The sequence below is a fragment of the Rhinoderma darwinii genome, chromosome 5 (genome assembly GCF_050947455.1).
Source record: "Rhinoderma darwinii isolate aRhiDar2 chromosome 5, aRhiDar2.hap1, whole genome shotgun sequence".
Classification (NCBI taxonomy): domain Eukaryota; kingdom Metazoa; phylum Chordata; class Amphibia; order Anura; family Rhinodermatidae; genus Rhinoderma; species Rhinoderma darwinii.
In genome coordinates, this window is record NC_134691.1 from 23,754,041 (window position 1) to 23,781,236 (window position 27,196).

A 27,196-nucleotide genomic window follows, 5' to 3' on the forward strand; every position below is an offset into this window, starting at 1 on the left:
GGGTTGAGGATCATCCATGATTAATAAGCAGGCATTAAATGACCACAATGGTGCTTTATATCCACCTCTAAACTGCGACCTATTCCAAACCTACCCACCATTGTGGGAATTGTGAATACGAGCAAATCCCACTCACTTGAACCAAAATGTAAGTGTGGACTATTTTTAAGTCACAAGTTTTGTTTATTTTTTTTTTTAAACTTGTTTTTATTGAAAAGTGAGTTTGTTTTATCACATTATGAAGAATAAAAAAACAAAATGCAAAGGACAACAGTGTCCCTATCAATACACCTAAGCACTCGCAGGTGCTGAACAAATCTCAACAGTATTGCCATCCTGTTTACTTCACTTACCCAAAAAAAAAGGCATAATAAATTTTTTTTACTGATAGTACATCCATTCGCTTCACATTTTCACAACTGTATAAAATTCACACAATATGTTTATATGTGAGAGGTCCGGGAGATCCACTACATTATCCGTCTCATCCCTACCTGCCTATCTTCTCCTCCCCCCCCTCCTTGCATCCACTGCCGTCTCTATTTCCCTCGGAGTGTATGTTGTCTCAGTGCTGTTGCACCATATGTCCCATATTTTGTGGAAGTTGTCCGGCCGATCTCTATGTTTAAAAATGATACGTTCATATGATATAGTGGAATTAACCATCTGCTTCCATACTGTAACCTTAGGAGGTCGACGATCCATCCATCTCATAGAAATGCCTTTGCGGGCCAAGAAAAGGGTCTCTTGTAGAAATATTTTGGTATGACGGGACCATATGTCTTCCTTCAGTATTCCAAATAGACACAACTCTGGAGTCCCTACAACAGGAAATGGTAACATTAAGTTGAGGAAACCGATGATCTCTGACCAGTAAGAGCGGAGGTGTGGGCACATCCATACCATGTGCCAGAAGTCAGCTGGGGCATGTGAACATTTCGGACAAGCCGGTTCTGATATGTATTTCATTTGAAATAGGCGCTGAGGCGTCAGATACGCCTGATGAATATAGTACAGCTGGATGAGCTTATTATTAGCAGCGGGTGACACATGTAAGTGTGATTGTAGTAGGTCTTCAATGGAATCCTCCGTCAAAGAAGGGATTAGTTGAGACCACCTGGAAATAATCGGCAGTGGGTTCGCATTAGCCTTCTGTTCAATCAAGTGAGCGTAAATAGTAGAGATCAGACCTCTGGGGCCCTGTGATCGGACCACCCCGATGAGTGGGTAGGAGGAGATGGGTTGACGCTGTCTCGGAAACTGCTCAGCAAGGAGGTGACGCATCTGCAGATATCTGAAGAAATGCTGTCGAGGAAGCCGAAATTTTTCTTGCATTTGTTCGAAGGACAGAAGGATATTATTTTCATACACGTCTCCAATCACTGTGACACCCACATCAATCCAGTATGTGGCATCTGGGAACTTTACCAAGGATTCCAACACCGTGTTATGCCACAGAGGAGTTTCTGCGGGGATGTCTGAAGAACTCGATATAGTCATAGCCACTTTCCAGACTTCCCTTGCCACTCGACAGACAGGCAGTAAAGAGGATCTTGGCACGTCCTGATGAAACAACACCAGCCACAATGACTTATGTGCAGAATAGTCCAGTAACATACCCTCAAGGCCCGGGGGCCGTTTGGATTGCGTCCAGGTGCTTAGGTATTTGAGTTGGCCGGCCAGATAGTATAAATAAATGTCCGGGAGAGCAATACCAGCCATCTCCTTTGGTCTTTGTAGCTTCTGTAAGGCCAGTTTTGACCTAGACCTTCCCCATATAAAGGAAATGATGAGGGACTCCAGTTTCCGGAAGAAGGACTTTGGTATGGGAGTGAATATATGTTGTAAAATATAAAGACTCTTAGGAAGTATCACCATTTTAATCAGATTAATTCGTCCCATGACCGACAATGGGAGGGCCGCCCATATCTTAAACTTTTCTCTGGCAATGGATAATAGAGGATACACATTGAGTTGTAGGGAGATTGCCGCCTTTCTGGTAATGAGTATACCCAGGTATTTAAATTGGTCAACTACAGCAAGTCCTTCTCTCGTGGAGCCCGCCGACTGTGTTTCCCCAGGCTGTAAAAACAAGATGGTCGATTTGGACCAGTTAATGCGCAGTCCAGAGTAATCTCCAAAGGTGTTTATAAGGTGCATCATTCTCGGGAGGGAAGACTGTATCTGCGAAACAAATAACATAATATCATCTGCGTACAGTGCAATACGGTCCTCACCCGTATTGTGTGGGACCCCTTTTACTTCCGGATCTGATCTGATGAGTATTGCCAATGGTTCCATTGCCAGTGCAAAGAGTAGGGGTGACAGGGGGCAGCCCTGCCTAGTTCCCCTACCTAGGTCAAAGGAGGTAGATGTGAGGCCATTCAGCGCTATATTAGCCCTGGGATGCTTGTAAATTATCTGTATCCATGACACAAATGCAGGGCCGAATCCAAAACTAGACAGAACACTAGCTAAGTAGGTCCATTCCACAGAGTCGAAAGCCTTAGCCGCATCCAAGGAGGCCAGGGCCCAGTTGTTTTTGTTACGCTCGCCTATCTGCGCCACCGTCTGGACTCTCCTCAGATTATCAGACGTACTCCTCCCAGGGATGAACCCCGATTGATCCGGGTGAATAATGTCAGAGATGACGGAATTTAGTCTAAGAGCCAGTACTTTAGTCAGCAGTTTGTAATCTGTGTTGAGTAAAGAGATGGGCCTGTAAGATCCGCAATCCATTGGTGTTTTATCCGGCTTCAGAAGTACAATTATAGTCGCATCATACATTGAGGCCGGCAGAGTTCCTTTTCCAAAGGAGGCATTCAATATTTCCAGTAGTTGTGGTAGGAGTTGCTCCTGATATTTAGTGTATACCTCCAGGGGAAGTCCATCAGGGCCCGATGCCTTGCCCTTTGCCATGGTGGTCAATGCTTCCGATAGTTCAGGTAGCGTGATAGGGGCTTCCATAAACTCCCTCTGTGACTCCGTTAGTTGTGGAATCTCCATGTCCAGTAGGTAATCCCTGATGTTCTGTGGAGACACCTGTATTTTAGATTCGTAGAGTTCTTTGTAGAATTCAGTGAAGCGAGACATAATCCGCTCATTGTCGTGTACCACTACCCCTGCCGCGGAGTGAACACGCAATATTGCTGGCGAGGACGAATTACTATGAATCATGTGTGCCAGCAAGCTGCTGGATTGATTACCCAGTTCAAAGTATTTCTGGTTGGAGAAGAATATGCGACGCTTCGTTTTTTCCTGCAGGAGATGAACATATTCCCTGCCTCTCTGTAGCCACGTCTGTTGGTTCAATGGAGTGGGATCTTCTATGAATGCGGCCTCTAAAGTTGTACATTCAGCTGCCAGCAGTTGTTCCACCTCAGAGGCCTGCCTTTTGTGGTAGGAGATCGAGGACTGCAAACACCCACGCAGGTATGCCTTCAATGCGTCCCATAAGGCTGAGTGGTTGTCAAAGGGAAGGTTTTCTGCAAAGAACACTGTCAATTGATCCGGGATGCGGTCCTGATCCCCAAATACTTTAAGCCAGAATGGGTGAACTTTCCTAGGCCCTCTATATAGGTGATGGGGTCGTAAATTGAGCTTTACTATTATAGGAGAGTGATCTGACAGTGCTCTGGGTAAGTGAGAGATACTTTCCAACATGCCGTAAGCTCTGGCGTTACTACACACATAATCAATCCTGGATAGTGAGTTTCTCCCAGGTGTGAAGCATGTGTATTCGCGACCATTGGGATGGCGCTGTCTCCACATATCTATCCAACCCATCTCCCCCAAAAAGCCCGCCAGCGGAGTAGACCCGGGCAGATGCCCAGGGACCGGACCTGGATAAAACTTGTCTGTGGAAGGATCTATAAGAAGGTTGAAGTCTCCCATACATATCACCCCAGCTGCTGGAAATTGGGATGCAAATTTGGCCGCCTCATATAACACAGTCATGGAGGCCGGAGGAGGAAGATAAAGCCCAATCAGTACGAACTGCTGTCCTTCAATCCATGCATGCACGAAAATTGACCTGCCCTCCTTGTCTGTCTGCAGTGCACCCGGTTCCCATCTGAGCGATCTATGTATCAAAATGGAAACCCCTCTAGAATATGTACTGTGCGTAGAATGGGCCGACCACTGAATCCATGTTCTATTTAAGCAGCTGACAGTAGATTGTATAAGATGTGTTTCTTGAAGGCATATTATCTGTGGACCTTGCTGCCGGATAAATGAAAAAGTCAGGTTCCTCTTATGGGAGTCTCCCAGACCCCTCACATTCACAGAAAGAATAGATAATGTCATAATACTTCAATTGCTAAGAATATACCAGTAAGAGAACAATGATAAATGCTTTCAGTTGAGATATGCAGTAAAACAGTCAGGTTATCAGCAATAACAAATATAGAACAACCAATGCTATGCACTGATTGCTACGCTTTTTTATTATCACAAAAGTGATAATTGAGGCAAAACGGGGGATCACCTATATATCAGATGACTAATACAGGTGAGCAGGAACAAAGAAAAAAGGAAGAAAGCACAATTGAGGTAAAAGGAACCGGCGTTGTGATTCCCAATTTCGCGGGTAATTGTCCGCTAACTACAAACATTACATATTGTTTTTCTTAGAAAAGATAAGCCAGTTTCCACCCGCCCATTATGCAAATTATCAACTTAACTTGAGAGGTCATGTATACAGAGAGTAATACCCTTTATAGTCATCTGCTTTACGGTGCCCATTACATCAATATAATAATAAACAACGGTATTACTACATGTTTCGCAATTCTTCTCTCAGAACTTTGCATATAAGAAATTACGAGAATAATATAAGGCAGAACTTGCATGAGAACATCGTTCCAGGATAAGATAGATTAATACTCATCTGGACATCCAAAACGAGATCCCGTACAGGAAGGCAGGTGTAACAAGTGTTCACAGTGAACAGTTCCATATGTTGTTGCAGTCTCCAGTTCTATCTTCGAGGAGAGCGTCCCAGTGAAGACAGCCATTCATCCGCCTCCAACGGTGTGTTGAAGAAAACCGTCTTGTCTTGGTGTATAACCCGCAATCGCGCCGGAAACGCCATTGAATAAAGAATTTGATGATCTCGCAACCGTTTCTTGACTGGTACAAATGAAGCCCTCGTTTTCTGTAATGCCGCAGAAAAATCCGGAAAGAGCAGGATAGTGGTATTCTGGAATCGGATTTCTCCATGCGTACGGGCAGCTTGCAGGATAGCGTCCCGGTCCCGACTGCTGAGGAAGCGTGCTAGCAGAGGTCTCGGTGGGGCGCCCGGCGGCGGTGGTCTGCCAGGTACACGATGCGCCCTTTCAATGGTATAAGATGACGATAATACAGCATTTGGTAGAATTTCTTTAAACCAGGCTTCAATAAAGGAGCTGGGGTCTCTGCCTTCACAGCGCTCAGGGAGCCCAAGGATCCGTATATTATTGCGTCTCAGGCGATTTTCCAGGTCGTCTGCTCGCTGTAGCCATTGAGTAGCCACTCTATCCAGCTGTGCCAGCTTTCCTGTCTGTGGCGCCACTTTATCTTCTAGCCCAGAAATGCGGTCCTCCGTCTCCCTCACCCGGTCCCTTAAGTTCTGCAGGTCCTGTCTGAGGAGTCCCACATCCGACTTTACTTCAGCAATCTTTCCTGTCAGGGAAGAGGTGGAGAGCTGTATAGCGTCCAGGAGCTTGGCTGATACCTGCGCCAGCGTTAGTTCCGGCTCAGGAGCAGGCTGAGCCTCTGGCTGTGTGTTCTCTGGTGGAGGAGGCGGCAAGGAGGAAGAGGCGTCGGCGCCATCTTGAGGAGCAGCGCGGGCAAACTCCTTCAACTTCTCTGCAGCCATGGAATGCCGTGTACGGTTCATGTTACCCTCTTTATGTCGGCGAGGTCGTCTTCTGGCTCTGTGAGGAATTGTAGCGGTACGTCAGCAGGATAAATGTAGGGAAATCGGGGCCGAAAGCGGAGCTCCTAAATCATGCGACCGGTCCCGTCGGCAGTTGGCCACGCCCCCCAAGTTTTGTTTATTTTAAAGTATATCCAATAAAAGTTATTTATTAGTATTAGTGGATACCCTATTCCAGTGAAAACACCGTTTAATGTACCATAATGGACTGGGAAACTGGGGAAAAATTAGTTATTCCTCTATTGTTTTTTAGGTTTTGTTTTTACGGAGTTCACTGTGTGGTAAAAACAACATGTCAACTTTGTTCTTGGATCAATACGATTACGATGATATTAAATGTATAAAGTTTTTGCGTCGCTATATTCTGAGAACCATAACTTGGTTCCGTCAATGAAGTGGTGTGAGGTCTTGTTATTTGAGGGGTGAGCTGTAGTTTTTATTGGTACCTTTGGGTGCATATGACTTCGATCACTTTTTATTACATTTAGTGTGCAGCTAAGGCGATCAAAAAACATAATTTTGGGTGTTTCGTTTTAAATTTTTATACAGCCTTCACCATGCGGGATAAATAATATTATATTGTAATAGTTCGGTCTGTAATGGATGCGGCGATACCAATTATGTTTTTATTTTTTTATTTTATAAATTAATTTAGGGGGAAAATGGGAAAGGGGAATTTTTTTTTAACTTTCATTATAACTGTGTTCTAAAAATTGTTTAGTACCCCACTTCGATTGCTGATACAATACACAGGTCCTAATAAGAGCAGAGAGATGGCAGAGCTGGGAGCCTTCATTATGCCTCCAGGCTACCAAGACAATCATCCGCTCCCCGCGATTGCGTATTGGGGAGGCAAATGGGATGACCGAGGGGCCTCCCTCTTTCTAATGGCTTAGATGGTGGGTTCACTATTGACCGTGACATCCAAGTGATTTTATGGCTGGGATCAGAGTTATCTCCGATCTTGGGCATTATAGTGATGTAGGGTGTCCCCTGTTCTGGACCCTCATCTATTAGAGTGAAGAGCAGTTTCAAAAAGTGTAGAACGTTAAATGTCGAGAATGGGGTGCATCTATCAGCAAGGGTGGATTTATAGGAAAACTTATGTTCTTCAATAACTGACAATAAACAACACGATTTGCATAGCTATGTGCTCTCAGGGTGCACATGTGCTGTTCTCCAGATTCCTAGAATCCTTCACCCCTCACGAGTGATGAAATCTTGAGCAGGGATTTATATAATCAATCACATCCCTACATGTAATAAGGAGTGGTATCTACAATCAGGAACACACCTTGAAATGTTATCTCAGACTTAATATTATTATTCAAGTCAACTGTTTAGCATTTTGCTCAACTTTTAATCTCCTCATTGAAGATGAAGAACATATTTATGATCATTGGTCCTAAAGATGGCCATACACTAGAAGGAAAGTGCAGCTCATGCGTGATTGATTGATTGATTGATTGATTGAGACTGTCTGCATAAAACAACTAACATCTAACCATAACCTGTGCTGGGAATGCATATACCTTAAGGCTGGATTCACACGAACGTGGCGTTTTTGCGGGTGCAAAAATCACTTGCCAGCTCCGTGTGTCATCCGTGTATGATGCGCGGCTGCGTGATTTTCGCGCAGCCGGCATCATAGAGATGAGGCTTGTCGACGCCCGTCACTGTCCAAGGTGCTGAAAGAGCTAAATCTTTCATCACCCTCGACAGTGAATGCCGAACACAACAGCAAAAAACCTGTAAAAAAAAAAGATAAAGTTCCTACTTACCGAGAGCTTCCCGGCCGTTGCCTTGGTGACGCGTCCTTGGTGACGCGCCTCTCTTGACATCGGGCCCCACGTCCCTGGTTGACGTGGCAGTCCAAGTGACCGCTGCAGCCTGTGATTGGCTGGAGCTGTCACTTGAACTGAAGTGTCATCCCGGGAGGTCGGACTGCAGGAAGGAGACAGGAGTAATCGGTAAGTTAGAACTTCGTTTTTTTTTACAGGTTCATGTATTTTGGGATCGCAAGTCACTGTCCATGGTGCTGAAACAGTTTAACTCTTTCATCACCATGCACAGTGAATGTCTCCCGATTTCGCGGACCGGAATTTTTTTTGCCGGGTTCGGCCAAAACGAGTTTGGCCGAACCCGGTGAAGTTAGCTTCGGTTGTCGGGGTTCGCTCCTCGCAAAGACACTCCGTTTGGATGCTTGGAAACAGAAAAGCACGTGGTGCTTTTCTGTTTCCATTCATCCTTTTGACAGCTCTTGCGCGAATCACGCAGTTCGCACGGAAGTGCTTCCGTGCGGCATGCGTGGTTTTCACGCACCCATTGACTTCAATGGGTGCGTGATGCGTGCAAAACGCCCAAAGAACGGACATGTCGTGACTTTTTTTCAGCGGACTCACGCTGAGCAAAAACCACGGACATGTCTGCACGGCCCCATAGACACATATAGGTCAGTGCAACGCGCGTGCAAATCACGCGCGTTGCACGGACGTTTTTCACGTTCGTCTGAATAAAGCCTAAGAGTAACAAGTAACGGCCGCAAAAGAGGCCGGGAAGCGGGAGCTCGGGGGTTTTGTTTAATGGAGGAGTGGAGTTGGGCTATAGACCACCCCTCCTATACCTTAATGCACCAATCACAGCACAGCCAATGCGACCATGCCATTAGCTGTATCCGGTGCTCCATAAAATTTTAATTCCTAGACCTATTCTAAAATGTTTAACCCCTGCCTGATGCTACAGTCTCAGGCCCGTCGGTTATACACCTGCGGGCCTATAACAACTGTCTGATCACTTTTAGGACTTCTGACACCTCAAAGAACCTCCAACACTTTAAATAACTTTGTACACCTCCAAGAATCTGTGACAACCCTAAAAAACCCCAATATCTCAAAGAAGTTCCAACACCTTCAATAAGCTTGAAGTCCTCATCTCCAAGAACCTCTGCCGTATCCAAGAAGCTGACATTTCCAACAACTGTAGAAACCTCCAAGGGCATATGAGAGTTTGAACTCCTATCAATTGAGCTTGTGTATAAATAAGTTCAGTCAAAAAATATTGGCCAAAAAGTTCACTAAAAAATGTCTTATTTTCACAATGAATAACGATTTGCCTATTATGTCATGTATGGCTAAGGCTGCGTTCACATCTGCGTTCGTTTTTCAATTTTCTGTTCTATCATAGGAATGGAAAAACCAGAAATGGAACCCATGAATTGGTTCTATCGAGTTTCCTGTAATTTTTTACCTGATCTGAGACGTAGGTTCCTAACTGATGTGCACAGAGCCTAATTGTCAGGGCCGTATTTACGATTAGATCTGGATCACATGGAGTGGGCAACATTTTTGTTTTTGTTTTTTATATTTTCAAGCTTTATATATTTATTATGCTGTTTATTTATTATGAGACATATACTTTTTCACTTTCATTATTCGCCCCATTGGTAAAGAGGAGGGGAATCTTGATCACTACATATTTCCTTTTTCATTAATTGTACATTATTTATACATATTGCTATACACTGATCAGCCATAACATTAAAACCACCTGTCTAGTATTGGGTAGATTCCCCCTCGTGCCCCAAAAACAGCTCTGACCCATCAAGACATGGACTCCACAAGACGCCTGAGGGTTCCTGTGGTATCTGGCACAAGATGTCAGCAGCAGATCCTTTAAGTCTTGTAAGTTGTGAGGTGCGGCCTCTGTGGATAGGACTTGTTTTTCCAGCACATCCCACAGATGATCGATCGGATTGAGGACAAGTCAACACCTTGAACGCTTCATCATGTTCCCCACATCATTCTTGAACAATTTTTGCAGTGCGGTAGGAGCATTATCCTACTGAAAGAGGGCGCTGCCATTAGGGAATACCGTTACCATGAAGGTTGGTACTTGGTCTGCAGGAATGCTTAGGTAGGTGGCAGTGGCGGATCATCATTAGGGCGGTTCCTAACCGCACATGACCGCATGAGCCCCCTCATGCCCGGTGGCGTCGCTAGCACCGAGGGGGCCCGTTGCTAGCGGCAGCCACATTCATTTGTAAAATAATTTATAAATAATTAATATTATAGGCTGCAGGCCACGTTAGGTCTGCAGCCTATAAGGCGCTGGGAAGACTGCCTGCGCAGGCCGGCGTGATGAGGTACTGCATCACGCTGGTCTGCGCATGCGTCTAGTCCGGAGGATTCACATGTGTCCAGCTGGAGCGGCCGCCACAGGGCAAGGTAAGTCATATATATATATATATATATTTTTTTTAGGTGGGGGTAGCGCTGTGTATATATTCAAGGAGGGGGGGGGAGTGCTCCGTGACAGTATATACAAGGGGGGGTTCTCCATTACACTATATACAAGGGGGGGAGTGCTGGGTGGCCCTATATACAAGGGGGAGGGTAGTGCTGTGGGCCTATATACAAGGGGGAGGGGAGCACTGTGTGACACTATATACAAAGAGGGGAGTGCTCTGTGACACTATATACAAGAGGGGAGTGCTCAGTTAAATGCATGGCTGAAGTCTTGGTGTAGAGGAGAAGGATTTGGGTTCCTAGAGCACTGGGCTGACTTTTCATTGGGGTACAAACTGTATTCTGCAGATGATTTGCACCTAAATGGAAGGGGGTCCGCTGTGCTGGGGGAGAGAATTCTAGCTGGGGTGGCGGAGTATTTAAACTAGGGCTGAGGAGGGAGGTCAATGTAGAAAAAAAAGGGGTAGCCAGGTTAGAGAGGGGTCAGACTATATTGGTGGGGGGAGAAACAGAATGTGGGGAGAGGACTAGACAACAAGATAAGGAGATCCTTTCGTTACAAAACATCAGTGTAAATAAAAAGGACCGATTAATGTCAAATCACATTTCTGATAATAAAAGTGAAAAACTGACAGGCAAGTTAAAGTGTATGTTCACAAATGCCAGAAGTCTAGCAAGCAAAATGGGGGAGCTGGAGGCCTTGATACTGGAAGAAAATATAGATATAGTTGGTGTTGCTGAAACATGGCTGGACTCTTCACATGACTGGGCTGTAAATCTACAGGGTTTTACACTTTTTCGTAAAGACAGGACAAATAGGAAAGGTGGTGGTGTATGTCTGTATGTGAGAAGTCATATGAAGGCGAGTGTGAAAGAGACAATAGTGGGTGAAGACTGTGAGGAGGTTGAAACCTTGTGGGTGGAACTAGAAAGGGAGGTAAACACTGAAAAAATTACTTTTGGTGTAATCTATAGACCCCCCAATATAACTGAGGAGATGGAAGGTCAGATATATAAACAGATGGAGCGGGCTGCACAGGCGGGTACTGTAGTGATAATGGGAGATTTTAATTTCCGGGATATTAATTGGTGTCATGGTTCGGCTTCAACTGCAAAGGGGAGACATTTCCTCAACCTGTTGCAGGAAAATTTTATGGGCCAGTTTGTGGAAGACCCGACTAGAGGTGAAGCTCTGTTGGATCTGGTCATTTCTAATAATGCAGATCTTGTTGGGAATATCAATGTTCGTGAAAACCTCGGTAACAGTGATCATAATATAGTTACATTTTACCTATACTGTAAAAAACAAACGCAGGCTGGGAGGGCAAAAACATTTAATTTTAAGAAAGCCAATTTCCCCAGGATGAGGGCTGCAATTCAGGATATAGACTGGGAAGAACTAATGTCAAATAATGGAACAAATGATAAATGGGAGATTTTCAAATCTACTTTGAGTTATTATAGTGCAAAATTTATTCCTACAGGTAATAAGTATAAACGACTCAAATTAAACCCCACATGGCTTACACCTTCTGTGAAAGGGGCAATACATGACAAAAAAAGGGCATTTAAAAAATACAAATCTGAGGGTACAGCTGTAGCCTTTGTAAAATATAAAGAGCTTAATAAAATCTGTAAAAATGTAATAAAATTAGCAAAAATACAAAATGAAAGGCAGGTGGCCAAGGATAGTAAAACAAATCCTAAAAAATTCTTCAAGCATATAAATGCAAAAAAGCCAAGGTCTGAACATGTAGGACCCCTAGATAATGGTAATGGGGAGTTGATCACAGGGGATCAAGAGAAGGCAGAGTTACTAAATGGGTTCTTTAGCTCTGTATATACAACAGAAGAAAGAGCAGCTGATGTAGCCGGTGCCAGTACTGTTAATATATCAGTTGATATACTGAATTGGATGAATGTAGAGATGGTCCAAGCTAAATTAAATAAAATAAATGTGCACAAGGCTCCGGGACCAGATGGGTTACACCCTAGAATTCTTAAAGAGCTTAGTTCAGTTATTTCTGTCCCCCTTTTCATAATATTCAGAGAATCTCTAGTGACAGGTATAGTGCCGAGGGACTGGCGCAGGGCAAATGTGGTGCCTATTTTCAAAAAGGGCTCTAGGTCTTCCCCGGGTAATTATAGACCAGTAAGCTTAACATCCATCGTGGGGAAAATGTTTGAGGGGCTATTGAGGGACTATATACAGGATTATGTGACAATAAATAGCATTATAAGTGACAGCCAGCACGGTTTTACTAAGGACAGAAGTTGTCAAACTAACCTAATCTGTTTTTATGAAGAGGTGAGCAGAAGTCTAGACAGAGGGGCCGCTGTGGATTTAGTGTTTTTGGACTTTGCAAAGGCATTTGACACTGTCCCCCATAGACGCCTAATGGGTAAATTAAGGACTATAGGTTTAGAAAATATAGTTTGTAATTGGATTGAGAATTGGCTCAAGGACCGTATCCAGAGGGTTGTGGTCAATGATTCCTTCTCTGAATGGTCCCCGGTTATAAGTGGTGTACCCCAGGGTTCAGTGCTGGGACCACTATTATTCAACTTATTTATTAATGATATAGAGGAAGGGATTAATAGCACTATTTCTATTTTTGCAGATGACACCAAGCTATGTAATATAGTTCAGACTATGGAAGATGTTCATGAATTACAGGCAGATTTAAACAAACTAAGTGTTTGGGCGTCCACTTGGCAAATGAAGTTTAATGTAGATAAATGTAAAGTTATGCATCTTGGTACCAACAACCTGCATGCATCATATGTCCTAGGGGGCGCTACACTGGCGGATTCACTTGTTGAGAAGGATCTGGGTGTACTTGTAAATCATAAACTCAATAACAGCATGCAGTGTCAATCAGCTGCTTCAAAGGCCAGCAGGATATTGTCGTGTATTAAAAGAGGCATGGACTCGCGGGACAGGGATGTAATATTGCCACTTTACAAAGCATTAGTGAGGCCTCATCTAGAATATGCAGTTCAGTTCTGGGCTCCAGTTCATAGAAAGGATGCCCTGGAGTTGGAAAAAATACAAAGAAGAGCAACGAAGCTAATAAGGGGCATGGAGAATTTAAGTTATGAGGAAAGATTGAAAGAATTAAACCTATTTAGCCTTGAAAAAAGAAGACTAAGGGGGGACATGATTAACTTATATAAATATATTAATGGCACATACAAAAAATATGGTGAAATCCTGTTCCTTGTAAAACCCCCTCAAAAAACAAGGGGGCACTCCCTCCGTCTGGAGAAAAAAAGGTTCAAGCTGCAGAGGCGACAAGGCTTCTTTACAGTGAGAACTGTGAATTTATGGAATAGCCTACCGCAGGAGCTGGTCACAGCAGGGACAGTAGATGGCTTTAAAAAAGGGTTAGATAATTTCCTAGAACAAAAAAATATTAGCTCCTATGTGTAGAAATTTTTCCTTCCCTTTTCCCTTCCCTTGGTTGAACTTGATGGACATGTGTCTTTTTTCAGCCGTACTAACTATGTAACTATGTAACTATGTAACTATGTAACACTATATACAAGGGGGGAGTGCTCTGTGACACTATATACAAGGGGGGAGTTCTCCGTTATACTATATACAAGGGGGGGGAGTGCTGTGTGACCCTATATACAAGGGGGAGGGGAGTTCTGTGTGGCACTATATACAAAGGGGGGGGACGCTACCACAGCTGCCTGACCAAGAATGGAACCCATACTTGCGACATAACTTTTCAAAACAAAATTATCTTAGGGGTCAAATCACTCGTAATTACCAATTACACTATGTCCAATGGGGAGGGCTGTGTAGCACTATATACAAGGGGGGCTGTGTAGCGCTATCCACAGTGGTATGTGTGTGCCACTCTTTACAGGGGGGGCTCTGTGGCGCTAGTTACAAGAGGGGGAGGCCTCTGTGGCGATCTCTACAGGGGGGCTGTGGTGCTATCTATAGGGGGCTGTGTGTAACGCTGTCTACGGGGGGATGTGTGATATCTACAGGGGGCTGTATGTGGCGCTATCTATGGGGTGGAGTAATATCTACAGGGGGCTGTGTGTATGTGGTGTTTTACAGTGTATGGTATTATTATATTCAGGGGTGCAGTGTTTGGTGCTATTATATTTAGGGGCACAGTGTGTGGCACCATGATAATTTTATTTTCGTTTATAGGTGTGGAAATGGTGTAAAAGTGAGGAGCCGAAGATATCTGAGTGGCAAACTCTGCAGAAATGGGTCATGGCCGGGAGACGTCGTCATGAGCTCTGGACCGGATGGAGAAGAAAAGAGGAAAAAAACTTCTAGAATCTGAGACGTCGTCACCTGTGAGTCACTAGATTTATAGAGAATCTGTTACCTCTCCTGACATGTTTATTATAGGAAATCCTTGTATTTCACAAAGAGTATTTCTGCAGTCCACGACTGATAGGCAATTTCTCTTGTCAGGAGGATGTGTCCCAGCACTGTGTGATACTGTCAGTATGTAGGGACAGTGACAAGGGGAATCGTAACACCCATTTGTTAATGCTTGCCCAAAAAGGTAGTGTTAAAAATAGTTACGGCGCAGCAGGGTGGCGGTGCGGAAGAGGGGGCCCAAGTTTGGGTAACAGCCCAGGCCCTATGGTCTACTTAATCCACCACTGGTAGGTGGTATGTCTAACATCCACATGAATGTCAGGACACAAGGTTTCACAGCAGAACATTGCCCCGAGCATCACACTACCTCCACCGGTTTGTCTTCTTCCCATAATGCATCTTGGTGCCATCTCTTCCCAAGTTAAGCGACGCACACGCACCCGGCTGTCCACATGATGTAAAACAAAACATGGTTCATCAGACCAGGTCACCTTCTTCTTTTGTGCCAAAACAATGATGCATGTCAAATTTAAATCTGGCGAATTTTACATTGCCTCTTAGCCACGTCCTTAATAAGACGCTTTTCATAACTGTCGAGGGAGGCGTAAAAAGTGTCTAAAACACATAATAAATTTGTTGCACAACATTACGTCACTAAATACCCATAAGTGTATGTGAGGACATATCACACCTCCCCAAAGGGAAGAATAACACCAAGTACAAATTGTATCTTGCAAAAATATGAATCCTTTATTACAATAAATCATAAAAACATATTGGCCATCAGGACCTAAAATTAGACAGACAATTAAAATACACTGATATAGAGAACAAGAAGGCTACTCAAGAGATAACATATACTCTACAGTGCTGTATGGTATAATAGCACTACGGGTCACTTGATCAAACAAGCTGTAAATGTATAATACAAAGAAATGTGAAGACCACAAATAAGGTTCAAACACCCATGTCTCCACACAAAAACATGTCATTGACCCAAACAACATATAGAGAGGGATGGCAGCAAACACTTAGTGTCAATATATATGAAGCTAAATAGAAACCAGGAAATCACCATAAATCAACAAAGGTCCCAGAGACTATACCAAACCATGTGTTGCATGATAAGCCTGAAATGAACTCAACCACAGGAGCCCCGATGCGCGTTTCGCGGTAGCTTTTTCAAGGGGTACTGACAGGTAGGGTGACTAGTGTTATATTTATACTAAACGGCAGGAGGGGTTCCTACAAAGTAACCAATAGCGATTTGAAGATACCTAATTGTGTGCATCCAAGATGAATCAGGTGAAGAGCATCAGACAATTAACTGATTCATATATAAATACCTTAGTGTTGGGCAGTGAGTAACAGACACCGCCATTGTTTCCCCATACATGCGTCTGGAAGACGCCACTGCGCATGCGCGTGCGCATCAGCATGAGAGCGCCGTGGGGAGAGTGTAAGGTCGCGCATCAATGACGTGCCGTATTGAGGTGGCCATATTGGATATGGGCAAGAACGATCCAACAAGCCCATATACTACTGATACCTTTGGAATAGAGTGAGAGCGGAGCAGATATAATCGATCGGCGTCTCTAAGTGTAAACCCAAATATATATAAACAATGCAGTTGTAGTATGAATACTAGACATACACAGACATATCATTGAATAGTTATAGATTAACATTATAACATGATGTCATTTTATAAGTCCATGAATGTGAAGGAAACGTATACATACATAAATAAAAATGCAATAATATTGAAAAGTATATTTATAATATAAAAGAAGAAGGGGGATTTGTACAATACTAATGACCAAGAAAAGTGATGAATAAAAAGTGGGTGAACACACGTGCACAGTGATGTGGTGAAAAAAAACAAAAAGAAAAATAGAAAACAGATAAAGTGAAACACACGTGATAAGGCGCACCTGAGGAACAATCAATTCATTTTATTAGCAGCAATAAGACATACAACAATAATTTAGTGTTATAATATAATACAGTGTAGAAAAACAATCTATGAAATGAAAAAAAAATATATATATATATATATATATAAGTGAATAAGTTCAAAAATGTAATAAAATTAATGTGAAAAATATATCAAAATATGAATATATATAAAACAATATACAAATATATAATAAATTTAGTATGTAAATGTCATAATGTGTATCAGTGGAAAAAACACATAGTAATATAGAAAATAAATACATAAACATAAAAATATCAATAATAAACAGTATATAACATATTTATATAAATATAAACAAATGAATATACATATTACTAGAAAAATATATTTTTTTTTATATACTTTACAAAAATCTTTCTATATAGAATTACCATAATATGTGGCTATAAGAGAACACACATTCTAGATATATGTAATGTGCGAAAACCCCTTGAAAAAGCTGAAGAATCAATAAACAAGGCCAGCATAAATATAACGAGACCATGTTAATTAGTAAAAACTGCAAAAAATATTTATTAAAACACGTTTTGTGTGATGCTTGATATTCTATTCCGCCCATTAGTTATAAAGCCAATATAAATAGGACCCCTATAAGAAGATAAAAAGACACAATAACAAAAATTATGTCAATACATGCCATCAAATACCAAAAAAGATTCAAAAGAGATTTATAACAACAAGTACACAAAATTACGTAAACCGGAGGATCAATTCAATGTTATCAATAAAATCTCCGGTCGACCAAACCAGTCAGATTTATAAATATATACACAAAGTTAAAAGCTAATGATGCCATAGGACCCTAAAGATTATAGGAAGGAGGCAAAGGACATTTTTTCGTTGAGCCCCAGAGGTTAGCTAGTCTTAAGTTTTGTGATCCATTTGCATTCGATACGTTCCAATTTACGGAAAGTATCGCCTCCACGTGATCCAATAATGATTTTGTCAATGCCCTGTACCTTTAAATCCTACCACCTATTATTATGGAAATCCCGAAAATGTCTGGGGATAGATTTAAGTTTCTCAATTTCCTCCCAATTATTACTCTCGATTTTTCCAGCCTTTTTAATGTCCCTCACATGTTCTTGAATTCTCATTTTCAATTCTCTTGTGGTCATGCCTACATACGAAAGACCACATGGACATGTGGCCATGTAAAGCACACCAGTGGTACTGCAATTGATAAAATGTACGATTTTGAAACATTTTTTGTTTTCTGAGTCTGGGAATGTGTCCGTCTTAACAATCAAATTGCAGATAGAGCAATGCCCACAAGAGAAAGATCCAGTCACTGTTGACATCTAATAAGAAGAGGTTTAGTCTATGGAGGCGATTTAGGCTACTAATTCCCCTACATCCCATATGGGACACCATCACTTTAGCGCAATTTATAAATAGATAAAATGTCGGGTTTAAATTTAACTATTTAGTCTCTCACATTTTAAGTAAAGTGACCCCCCCCCCCTTCAGCTGTCGGACATGCCATAACAATTCTGTGCACTATCTTGGTGGTTCGGACATATCAGGCGTTATTAATGGAAAACAAACTTTCAAGGGGTTATCCATTTTTAAATAATCTATTAGAGCACTGAGGTAGAGGAGAGTCACTCATTTAGTACCTATATCAATTATGCAGAGCAGAGAATAGCTACAAAGAGCGTCTCTGTCTCTGGAGGACCTGCCACATCTGTGCAGTGGCGTAACTACCGCAGTAGCAGCCGTAGCAGTTACTACTGGGCTCGCAGCTTGAGGGGGCCCGTGCCGCCAGCCGACAAGCCCCCCCCATTTGCTCGGTGGAGCCGCTACTATGGGCCCCGCGCCGCCAAGCCTCCAACAAGTATGGGCCGGGCGACACAGGCCCTCTGATGCCTGTAGGCGTCGCTAGCACCGGAGGGGGCCCCGGTGCTAGCGACAGCCAAATACATTCTTTAGCGCTGAATGGCTGGGCATGCCCGACCATTCAGCGCCTTACAATGACGCTGATTGGCTAGCGGCGCAATGACGTCATCGCGCCGCTTCCATGCTTGAAAGGTGCTGATTGACGGGGCAAGTCATTCTGCCCCGCCAATCAGTGTCATTGGACGACGCTCGTTCAGCTCTTGCAGACCCGCTCATATCTGCATTGCCAGCGAACAGGAACGGGCTCATGGGAGTATGTAAAGTTTTTGTTTTTTTTCTCCTCATAAAACTGTTAATGGCATTATCTATAGTGGGGGCTCTATCTACAGGGGGGTCATCGTCTATATACTATATACAGGGGGGGTCTATATGTGGGGCACTAGCTACAGGGGTGTTCTGTATGTGGGGATTTGGGGCACAATCTACAGGGGGGTCTATATGTGGGGATGTGGGCAACTATATACAGGGGGGTCTATATGTGGGCCACTATCTACAGGGGGGGTCTATATGTGGGCCACTATCTACAGGGGGGGTCTATATGTGGGCCACTATCTACAGGGTGGTCTATATCTGGGGCACTATATACAGGGAGAGCTATATATAAGACACTATACAGGGGTGGGCTATATGTAGAGCACTATCTATAGGGGAGCTATTTTTTGTAGGGCACTTTCTATAGGGGTGGGCTATATGTGGGACACTATATACAGGGGTGGGTTACCTGTGGGGCACTAGCAACTGGGTGGCTATATGTAGGGCACTGTCTACAGAGGTGGGCTATACGTGGAGCACTACCTATAGGGGAAGCTATATGTAGGGCAGCACGGTGGCTATGGGGGCACTATCTAGAGGTGGCACGATGTGTGTGTGTGCAGGGCCGCCATCAGTAATTTCAGGGCCCCATACAGCTAAATTTTCTGGGCCCCCCTACCATGGCACCGCCTGTTAACGGTACTCCGTCCAGCACTATATCATGCTACCCAGGGCCGCCATCAGGGGGGTATTAGTTGTACTGATTTGAGGGGCCCGGCCAAACCTAATTGAAAGGGGGGCCCAGCAACTGCCGCGACTTGCCTTTGGTAGAAAAAAAACAGGCCCTTGCAATGGGGCCCGTTTTTTTCACCAAAAGAATGTCGTGAGCTGCGGGCCCCCCCTCTCGTCATGGGAGCCATCAAACACCGCCCGCCCGTGCGACCGATCGCAGGCACCCGCAAACTCCCGCACGTGCGCACTCGCGAGCGTCCGCGAGCGCGCACCCGCGACCGCCCGCGCACCTGCGACCGCCTGGAACCGCGCACCGAATTTTGAGGCAGATTCTACCCACACTATCTTGCTGCGTTTTTTGCCCGCGGCGATTGAGGACAGCAGACAAAAAACACAGCGAAAAATGCATTTTCTGCCTCCCATTGATTTCGATGGGAGGTCAGAGGCGGAACAGCGGCAAGAAAGGATGTGCTGCTTTTTCTTTTTTCCGCGACTGGCTCCCATTGATTTCAGATTAAATCAATGGGAGGCGGTTTTGGAAGTTGTTTGGTGCTGATTCTGACGCAGTGTCCGAGTCAATATTTTCACGCGCCTCGCACGGACCTATGTTAGTCTATGGGGCCGTGCAGACGGTCAGTGATGTTCACGCAGCGTGTGTCCGTGTGTCCACTGCGTAAAACTCACGACATGTCCGATATTTGTGCATTGTTCGCGCATCACGCACCCATTGAAGTCAATGGGTGGGTGAAAATCCCGCCCAGCACTTCCGCAGCCGTATAAACTATGAATGTAAACAGAAAAGCACCACGTGCTTTTCTGTTTACAAACATACAAACAGAGTGTCATAATGATGACGGCTGCGCGGAAATCACGCAGCCGCGCATCATACGCTGCTGACACACGGAGCTGTTATGGACCTTTTGCATGCGCAAAACGCCACGTTTTTTTGTGCGCGCGAAAAGCACACGCTTGTGTAAATCCGGCCTTAGGGTAGGAACACACTAGGCATGAACGCTGCAGATTTTATGCAACACATTTTATTGTGGATAATCCGCAGCGTATCACAGTCGCAGCCGAGTGGATGAGGTTTGAACAAATCTCATCCACACGCTGCAAAAAAAATTGACCTGCAGTGTGGCTTTTTAAACCGCAGCATGTCAATGTATTCTGTGGAATCGCTGCTCCTCTGTTGCGGAAATGCTGCGGTTCTGCAGCAAAAATCACAAATAAGAAAAAAAAAGGCACTTTTTTAAAATTTATAAAAAAGTTTCGACTTGCCCCGGCCACGCAGGAGTTTGCAGGTGCGCGCGATCGGTCACGCGCGCGGGCGGTGTTTGACGGCCCCCATGACGAGAGGGGGGCCCGCAGCTCACAACATTCTTTTGGTGAAAAAAACGGGCTCCATTGCAGGGGCATGTTTTTTTCTACCAAAGGCAAGTCGCGGCAGTTGCCGGGCCCCCCTTTCAATTAGGTTTGGCCGGGCCCCTCACATCAGTACCCCTAATACACAGGGCCGCGGCATCAGGGGTGTGTGTGTGTGTGTGTGTGTGTGTGTGTGTGTGAGACACAGTGAATGGTACTATTATAATCAGGGACACAGTGTATGGCGCTATTATTGTTAGAGGTGAAAGAGATGTTGAGAATTTTAACTTTGTTTATAGGTGCAGAAATGTTTTAAAAGTGAAAAGCTGAAGACATCTGAGCGGAAAACTGCAGAAATTGGTCATGGCCGGTAGAAATCCATCATAGATGTCTGGAACGGAGGGAGAAGAAAAGAACTAGAATCTGAGACGTCACCGGTGAGTCACCTAATGTAAATGTTTATTCTGCCTCTAATCAGCACTGTAGTCACTGTATGATCCTGAAGAGTCACATAGTCCTGCCTCCAAACCCACCTTTCCATGTTTGAGTGACTGATACAACTTTCTCGGATGCCCCACTGCCTTGTGGCACTATACACAAGGGGGGGGGGGGGGGGGTTGTGTGGCACTATACACAAAGGGGGCCTGTGTGGCACTATACACAAAGGGGAGCTATGTGGCACTATACACAAGGGGGAGCTGTGTAAAACTATACACAAGGGGGAGCTGTGTGGCACTATACACAAGGGGGAACTGTATGGCACTATTTACAAAGGGGAGGGCTGTGGCTCTATCTACAGGGGGCTGAGTGTGGTGCAATCTACAGGGCTCTGTGTGTGGCAATTTCTACTAAGGGGGGGGGGGCTGTGCTTCCCTTTTCTACTAAGGGGAGCTGTGTGGCACTATATACAAGGGAGGGGGCTGTGTGGCACTATATAAAGTGGGAGCTGTATAGCGCTATATACACTGGGGGCTTTATGGCAATATCTACAGGGGGCTGTATGGCACTATCTACAAGGTGGAGGTTGGGGCGCTATCTACAAATGGGGTGTGACACTGTCTATAGGCGGGGATATATACCACTGTCTACAGGCGGGTTGTATGGCACATTCTACAGGGGGCACTATTTATAAAGGGGGCTGTTTGTGGCACCTGAGGGCGGGGCCCCGGTCAAGAGTTTGCTATGGGGCCCAGTCTTTCCTAGTTACGCACCTGCGTCCGTGCATAATCCAGACAGTCCATTGTTGTAAATGGGCCTGTAAATGCATAATTTCCCCTGTGGTGGCACTGCAGGGGATTTGAAAACTTGCTAATTGGCACCTGACAGCAAGTGTTCAAATCCCCTGCAGCACCAGTGGATCGCTGCGTCGCTGAGGGACACCCTGTGATCAGCTTTTTGTCAGGGACCTTTCTAGCAAAAAGGGATTGTCCAAAGCCGTCCCTTCTACCAACACAAAGTGTCGCTGGCCATTCACAGGCGTTACTGCATTAGTCTATTTTTGCTGTACATGGCCATAAAGTGAGACAACTTGTCCTGGTCTGCAGCTACATAGTTTGTAGTCCATTGACAATTTTAGAAGTTCTCAACTCTTATTGTTCAGAGTATCTTTTATGATTTAAAAAAAGGAAAAAAAATTGTTGCATATTTTTGACACTTGTTGGAAGCCTTCGGCAGGAGCTTCTGATACCTGTGAATCATCGGCTGGATTGACATGTTACATGACTGAGCGAAGTGTGATCTACATGACAGCGAGTGACAAAGCCACAAGGGGAGTTGCTGAATCTCCGTGTAGCCCACAGGTATAAGGCGTGTCTCCACCTAGATAAGGGTGATTACAGGGTTGTCACTTCCCCCCGGATCCCAGCTCTGCTGCATTTTTTACTGTTTATGGGGCTGCTGAGAAGAAGTGAATGTTCTTCTGGACATGTCATGACGAGGTTCTCCTGAACTTCTATCCTAAGACAAAAGACAACTGAGGTCTTCAGGAAAGGTGGCAGAAGCCTAAGAACTTCTCTAAACCAGGAAATATGAATAGGTCTAAGGCACTGGGGAAAATCAAAAAGAGACTTGAAGAAGCCAAAAACAGATGGGCAAGGCTGAGCAAGCCAGAGTTCTGCCATAATGAGAGTGCCCGGTTGGCAACGGATGCCCTCTTGGATGGTGGATCTGAGGACTACCAAAAGATCCTTGAAGAAGAAGGAGAGGTGGACTTTCTATCAAAGCAGGAGATCCAGTATGTCCTGGGCAATGTTAAGGAACCGTATTATACCAATGAAAGCCACGCAGAGAACGGAGAGAACGGGTCTCAACAAAATGGGAATCATTCCCACCAGTCCGAAAGTTGTTACCCCATTATTTCGGATAAGAGTGAGACCACCACACCGCTCCACAACTGGAGTTCAGAGGAGAAACCCTACCTGAAGGACAAGTCCAGTGCTACCGTGTACTTCCAAACCGATAAGACCAATAATATCAGGGAGACCATCAGGAGGAGTATACACCGGACTGGCCAGGTAGGTACACATGTATACACTGTATTCAACTATGGCATTCATTAGCAGAGCTGAATTTGTAATTTAACTCTTTGTGTCTGCATTGTTAATGCACGAGAACTCTCAAAATAAAGGTGGCACATTAGGTCCTATGTAAAAGCACAAATATTGCTTTGTAATATCATAAGCTATATGAGAAACTTAGCTCTGCTACATCTCACAAACTCGTCTTTGGTACATCTGTTGCAGTAGACCAAATGCTATTCATTGATAACGCAACAGAAAATAATTTCTTTACATAATAAATGTGGTTATACCAGACCTCCTGAATTTTAACTAACAAATGTCGCGGAGCTGAACTGTTCGTTTAACAATTTTCAGCTGCATTGTTTTTATCTGTTGATAGTTCTTGGTGTGTTATTATATATTATTATTTAACTTCAGTCCTATATAAATTCGCAGAAAACACATTGTGACATCACAATAAGTTGTGTCAAATGACAAACTCAGCTCTGCTATATTTGTATTAAACTGTTCAATGGTTGCTGTTGTACATAATATATAACTGTGTATCTTGAGCTGCATTTACAGATAGGCGGACTAGGTAACTGCTTAGGGATCTGTCGCTCGTGGGCAGCTAAGGCTTCGTTCACATCTGTGTCAGGGTTCCGTTCTGACGTTCCGTCTGAGCTTCCTGTCAGAACTATTCGACTAGTTGACTACTGTATTCATTCCGTCAAAACGACAGAACCCTTGCACAACGCGGACAAACGGAAACCATTTGCACCGGATCCGTCACCATTGAAATCACTGGGGATGCAAACGGAAACCTACGGTTTCCGTTTGTCTCATTCAGGGTTCCGTTCTGACTGGAAGCTCCGACGGAACCCTGACGCAGTTGTGAACGAAGCCTTAGACGATTTCCTTTTATTTTGCATTTATGTTTGGCTTTGTTGAGTTTCTTATCCTCATATTACTTTCTTTGGATAACTATTAGCAGCAGGGGATAGAGAGACCTCGATAACAATATTGTGGTACATCGTAATATCATGACGAATCATGCTAATTGACAAACTCAGCTCTGCTACATCTTATGCATATGTCTTTATTGGGATGCAGATGCGACAGAACGGAATTGTATCCTTTCGGGCTGCATTATCATAATTGTAAGGATAGGTAAATTGCAGTCCTATGCAAGACCACATTGTACTATCACATCTGCCTAGTTCTGCAGCGATATTAGAGTGTGGGGATGTGTCACTGATTTGCCAATCAGAAGTATGGAAAAGCTGGGTGACACCCCCTGTGGGGTCTGTAATGGTGACTATATTAGTTGTCACCCAGTTTTCCCAGAAACAGATATCACTAATAAAAGTCTGAATAAGATATTTAAAGGGTGAGGCCCTATGCACATCACGATGCCGTAATCACAGCCCACGATTGCGGGCACGGCCGGCTCGCATTTTCGGGCCGTGCTCTCATACCAAGTATAGGAGCACGGCCCGTAAAATAAGGAAAATAGCACATGCTCCATAATTCCCGGCACGGTTCTACGGCACGGACACCTATCCGCAGCACTACGGAAAGGTGTCTGCAACCAATAGAACCGAATGGGTCCGTAAAACCGTGGAGCATGGTACGGTCCACGGTTTTTACGGTTGTGTGCATGGGGCCTGACTAAACGTTTGACAAACTTCTGTCATGTCATAGTGACATGTCAGAAGTTTTGATTGGTGGGGTCTGAGCACTGGGACCCCCACCAAGCGCTAAAACGAATCGTCAGAAGTGTTCGTGTGAGCGCTCAGCCGCTTCGTTTCTGTTCGGCTTATTCCGGAAATCAATGTATCGGAGGACGGGCTCAATAGAAAGTCTAAGAGGCCGTATACCGATACAATGGCTTTCCGGAGAAAGCCGAACAGAAACGAAGCGGCTGAGCGCTTCTGCCGCTTCATTTGAGCACACGAACACTTCTGCGGCTTCGTTTAGCGATTGGTGGGGGTCTCAGTGCTCGGATCCCCACCAATCAAAATCTCTGACATGTCACCATGACATGTCAGAAGTTTGTTAAATGTTTAGTTACACTTTAAAAGTATCTGTACTTTACACAAACTTTTGATATGTCATAGAGACATTTCAGAAATTTTGATCGGTGGGGGTCCGGGTGCTGAGACCCCACTGTTGCTAAAACAACGGTGCAGAAGCGCCCTGCATCTTCGGCTGTGATCGGCGCTCCTTGTTAGGCTGAAGACGGAATCATAGATATTCTACGTGAGCCATCTTCAGTCTGACAGCGAGAACCGATCACAGCCGAAAATGCAGGATGCTCAACTGAGCGCTTCTACACTTCCATTTCAGCAATGGTGGGGGTCTCAGTATCTGGACCCCCACCGATCAAAACTTCTGATATGTCTCTATAACATATCAAAAGTTTTTGGAAAGTGCAGTTACTCTTTAAAGCCTTCATGACACAAGTTTTTCCTGTTTCAGGGATAATCATTTTAACGAGATTGACTAAATAACATGAGGTCACTAAGATGTATAGGTCAATGCCATAACCCCGGGGTAAAGCAAGTGAACAACCTGAACAGGTCCCTGCAAGAGGTTTACGTGATCAGGGTAACGCATAAAACAGCATGAGGGTCAGCTCAAATGTATCTCCTCAGTGCCCCCGGGGTATAACGACCTTCTACTCTGGGATAATAATAATGATCTTGACAGTTTCCATTAATTTATAGGGACCATAAACATACTGATCAGAGCTGACCTAGAATCCAGAACACTGAGACCCTTCGGCATCAATTCCTTTGTTGAGTTGAAGGTGATGGATAATTTTATAGCTTTTCCCATAGCAGAGCTACATTTTTGAGATTGCAGTGCATTGTGGGAGTTCAGCTGTAAGGTCACACAGGGCCGGCCTGCCTCACCTGTTCCTACTGAGGGGGGCACCACCTACCGGGGTCAAACCTATTGAAAGGCAGCTGCAACATATAAAATGTTTTTCTTTCAGATGGATCCAAACATTTACCCTGCACCATATCCCATATGTTTGGATCTGTCTGCCCATTGACTGAATCACAAAGTTTTTGGGATTTTTTGTGGTACCATCAAAAATAAAATATCCCAATGAAACCCTGTAACATTTTTGTGGCATACATTCGCCCCTTGGTAATGTCTATGGTACATATGATGAATATATCGGTTGTTCCTGTATCTTCCGTTCATTATAATGGAGAGTGTCTGCGCAGCCACCTCGCCTCTACAAACAGGTGAGATGAGACCCCTGCTCTGGGGTTGGGTGGTGGTCTCAGCAGCTGTATTCCCACTGATCAAACATTCATGGCACAATGCAGAGAGTAGTCCATACTGCAGAGCAGTCCCGTTTTGCACGGACAACAAAGGGGGCGGGGCAGGGCATATGCAAAATATATTAAAAAGAGGTGTTTCTGTGACGCTTCAGAGGCTTCCTGGGGTGAATAGGGGCGTGACTTAAGATGTCCTGCGATTTGGGGTGAGGGACAGTGTTTGAGTGCGCCTGTGTCCTACATGAGAGGGGACCGAAAATGGCGGCGAGAGGATTGGAATTTTACTCAACAATACAAATGTATATGTCAATCAGAATCTGTGTAAAGTTGGGTGACAACACTATGAACACTGTAATGGCCGCCATCCATGGTTGTCACCAGATTTTATATGACTGAGCAGAATATGAAACCTTTACAGTCATTTTCGGTTCTTCATTTTAGTTTTTTCCACCTCGCCTTCCAAAAGCCATAGCTGTATGGGAGCTTGTTTTTTGTGGGCTGAGTTGCAGTTTTTAATGCCACCATTTAATGTACCGTATAATGTACTGGAAAATAGAAAAAATAATAATGGTGGGGTGGTATGGAAAAAAAAACAGCGATTCCTCTATTGTTTTTGGGGTTTTATTTTTACAACGTTCACCGTACGGCAAAAAGGCAT

The 27,196-nt window shown here is 44.3% G+C and overlaps 1 protein-coding gene and 1 long non-coding RNA gene across 3 annotated transcripts in view; one reads left to right on the top strand and one right to left on the bottom strand.

The window, feature by feature from the left end:
• The window catches only part of LOC142651285 (uncharacterized), a 39,994-nt gene extending 24,063 nt beyond the window's left edge, over window positions 1-15,931 (bottom strand). For both annotated transcript variants that reach the window (XR_012847597.1, XR_012847596.1), the window contains exon 1: window positions 15,865-15,931. This is a non-coding gene — a long non-coding RNA (uncharacterized LOC142651285). The remainder of the gene's footprint in view (window positions 1-15,864) is intronic.
• A 6,840-nt stretch (window positions 15,932-22,771) lies between these two features.
• The window catches only part of FAM83A (family with sequence similarity 83 member A), a 54,070-nt gene continuing 49,645 nt past the window's right edge, over window positions 22,772-27,196 (top strand). The window contains exon 1 of the mRNA XM_075827965.1: window positions 22,772-23,257. Coding sequence (XP_075684080.1) covers window positions 22,772-23,257 — 486 coding nt within the window. The remainder of the gene's footprint in view (window positions 23,258-27,196) is intronic.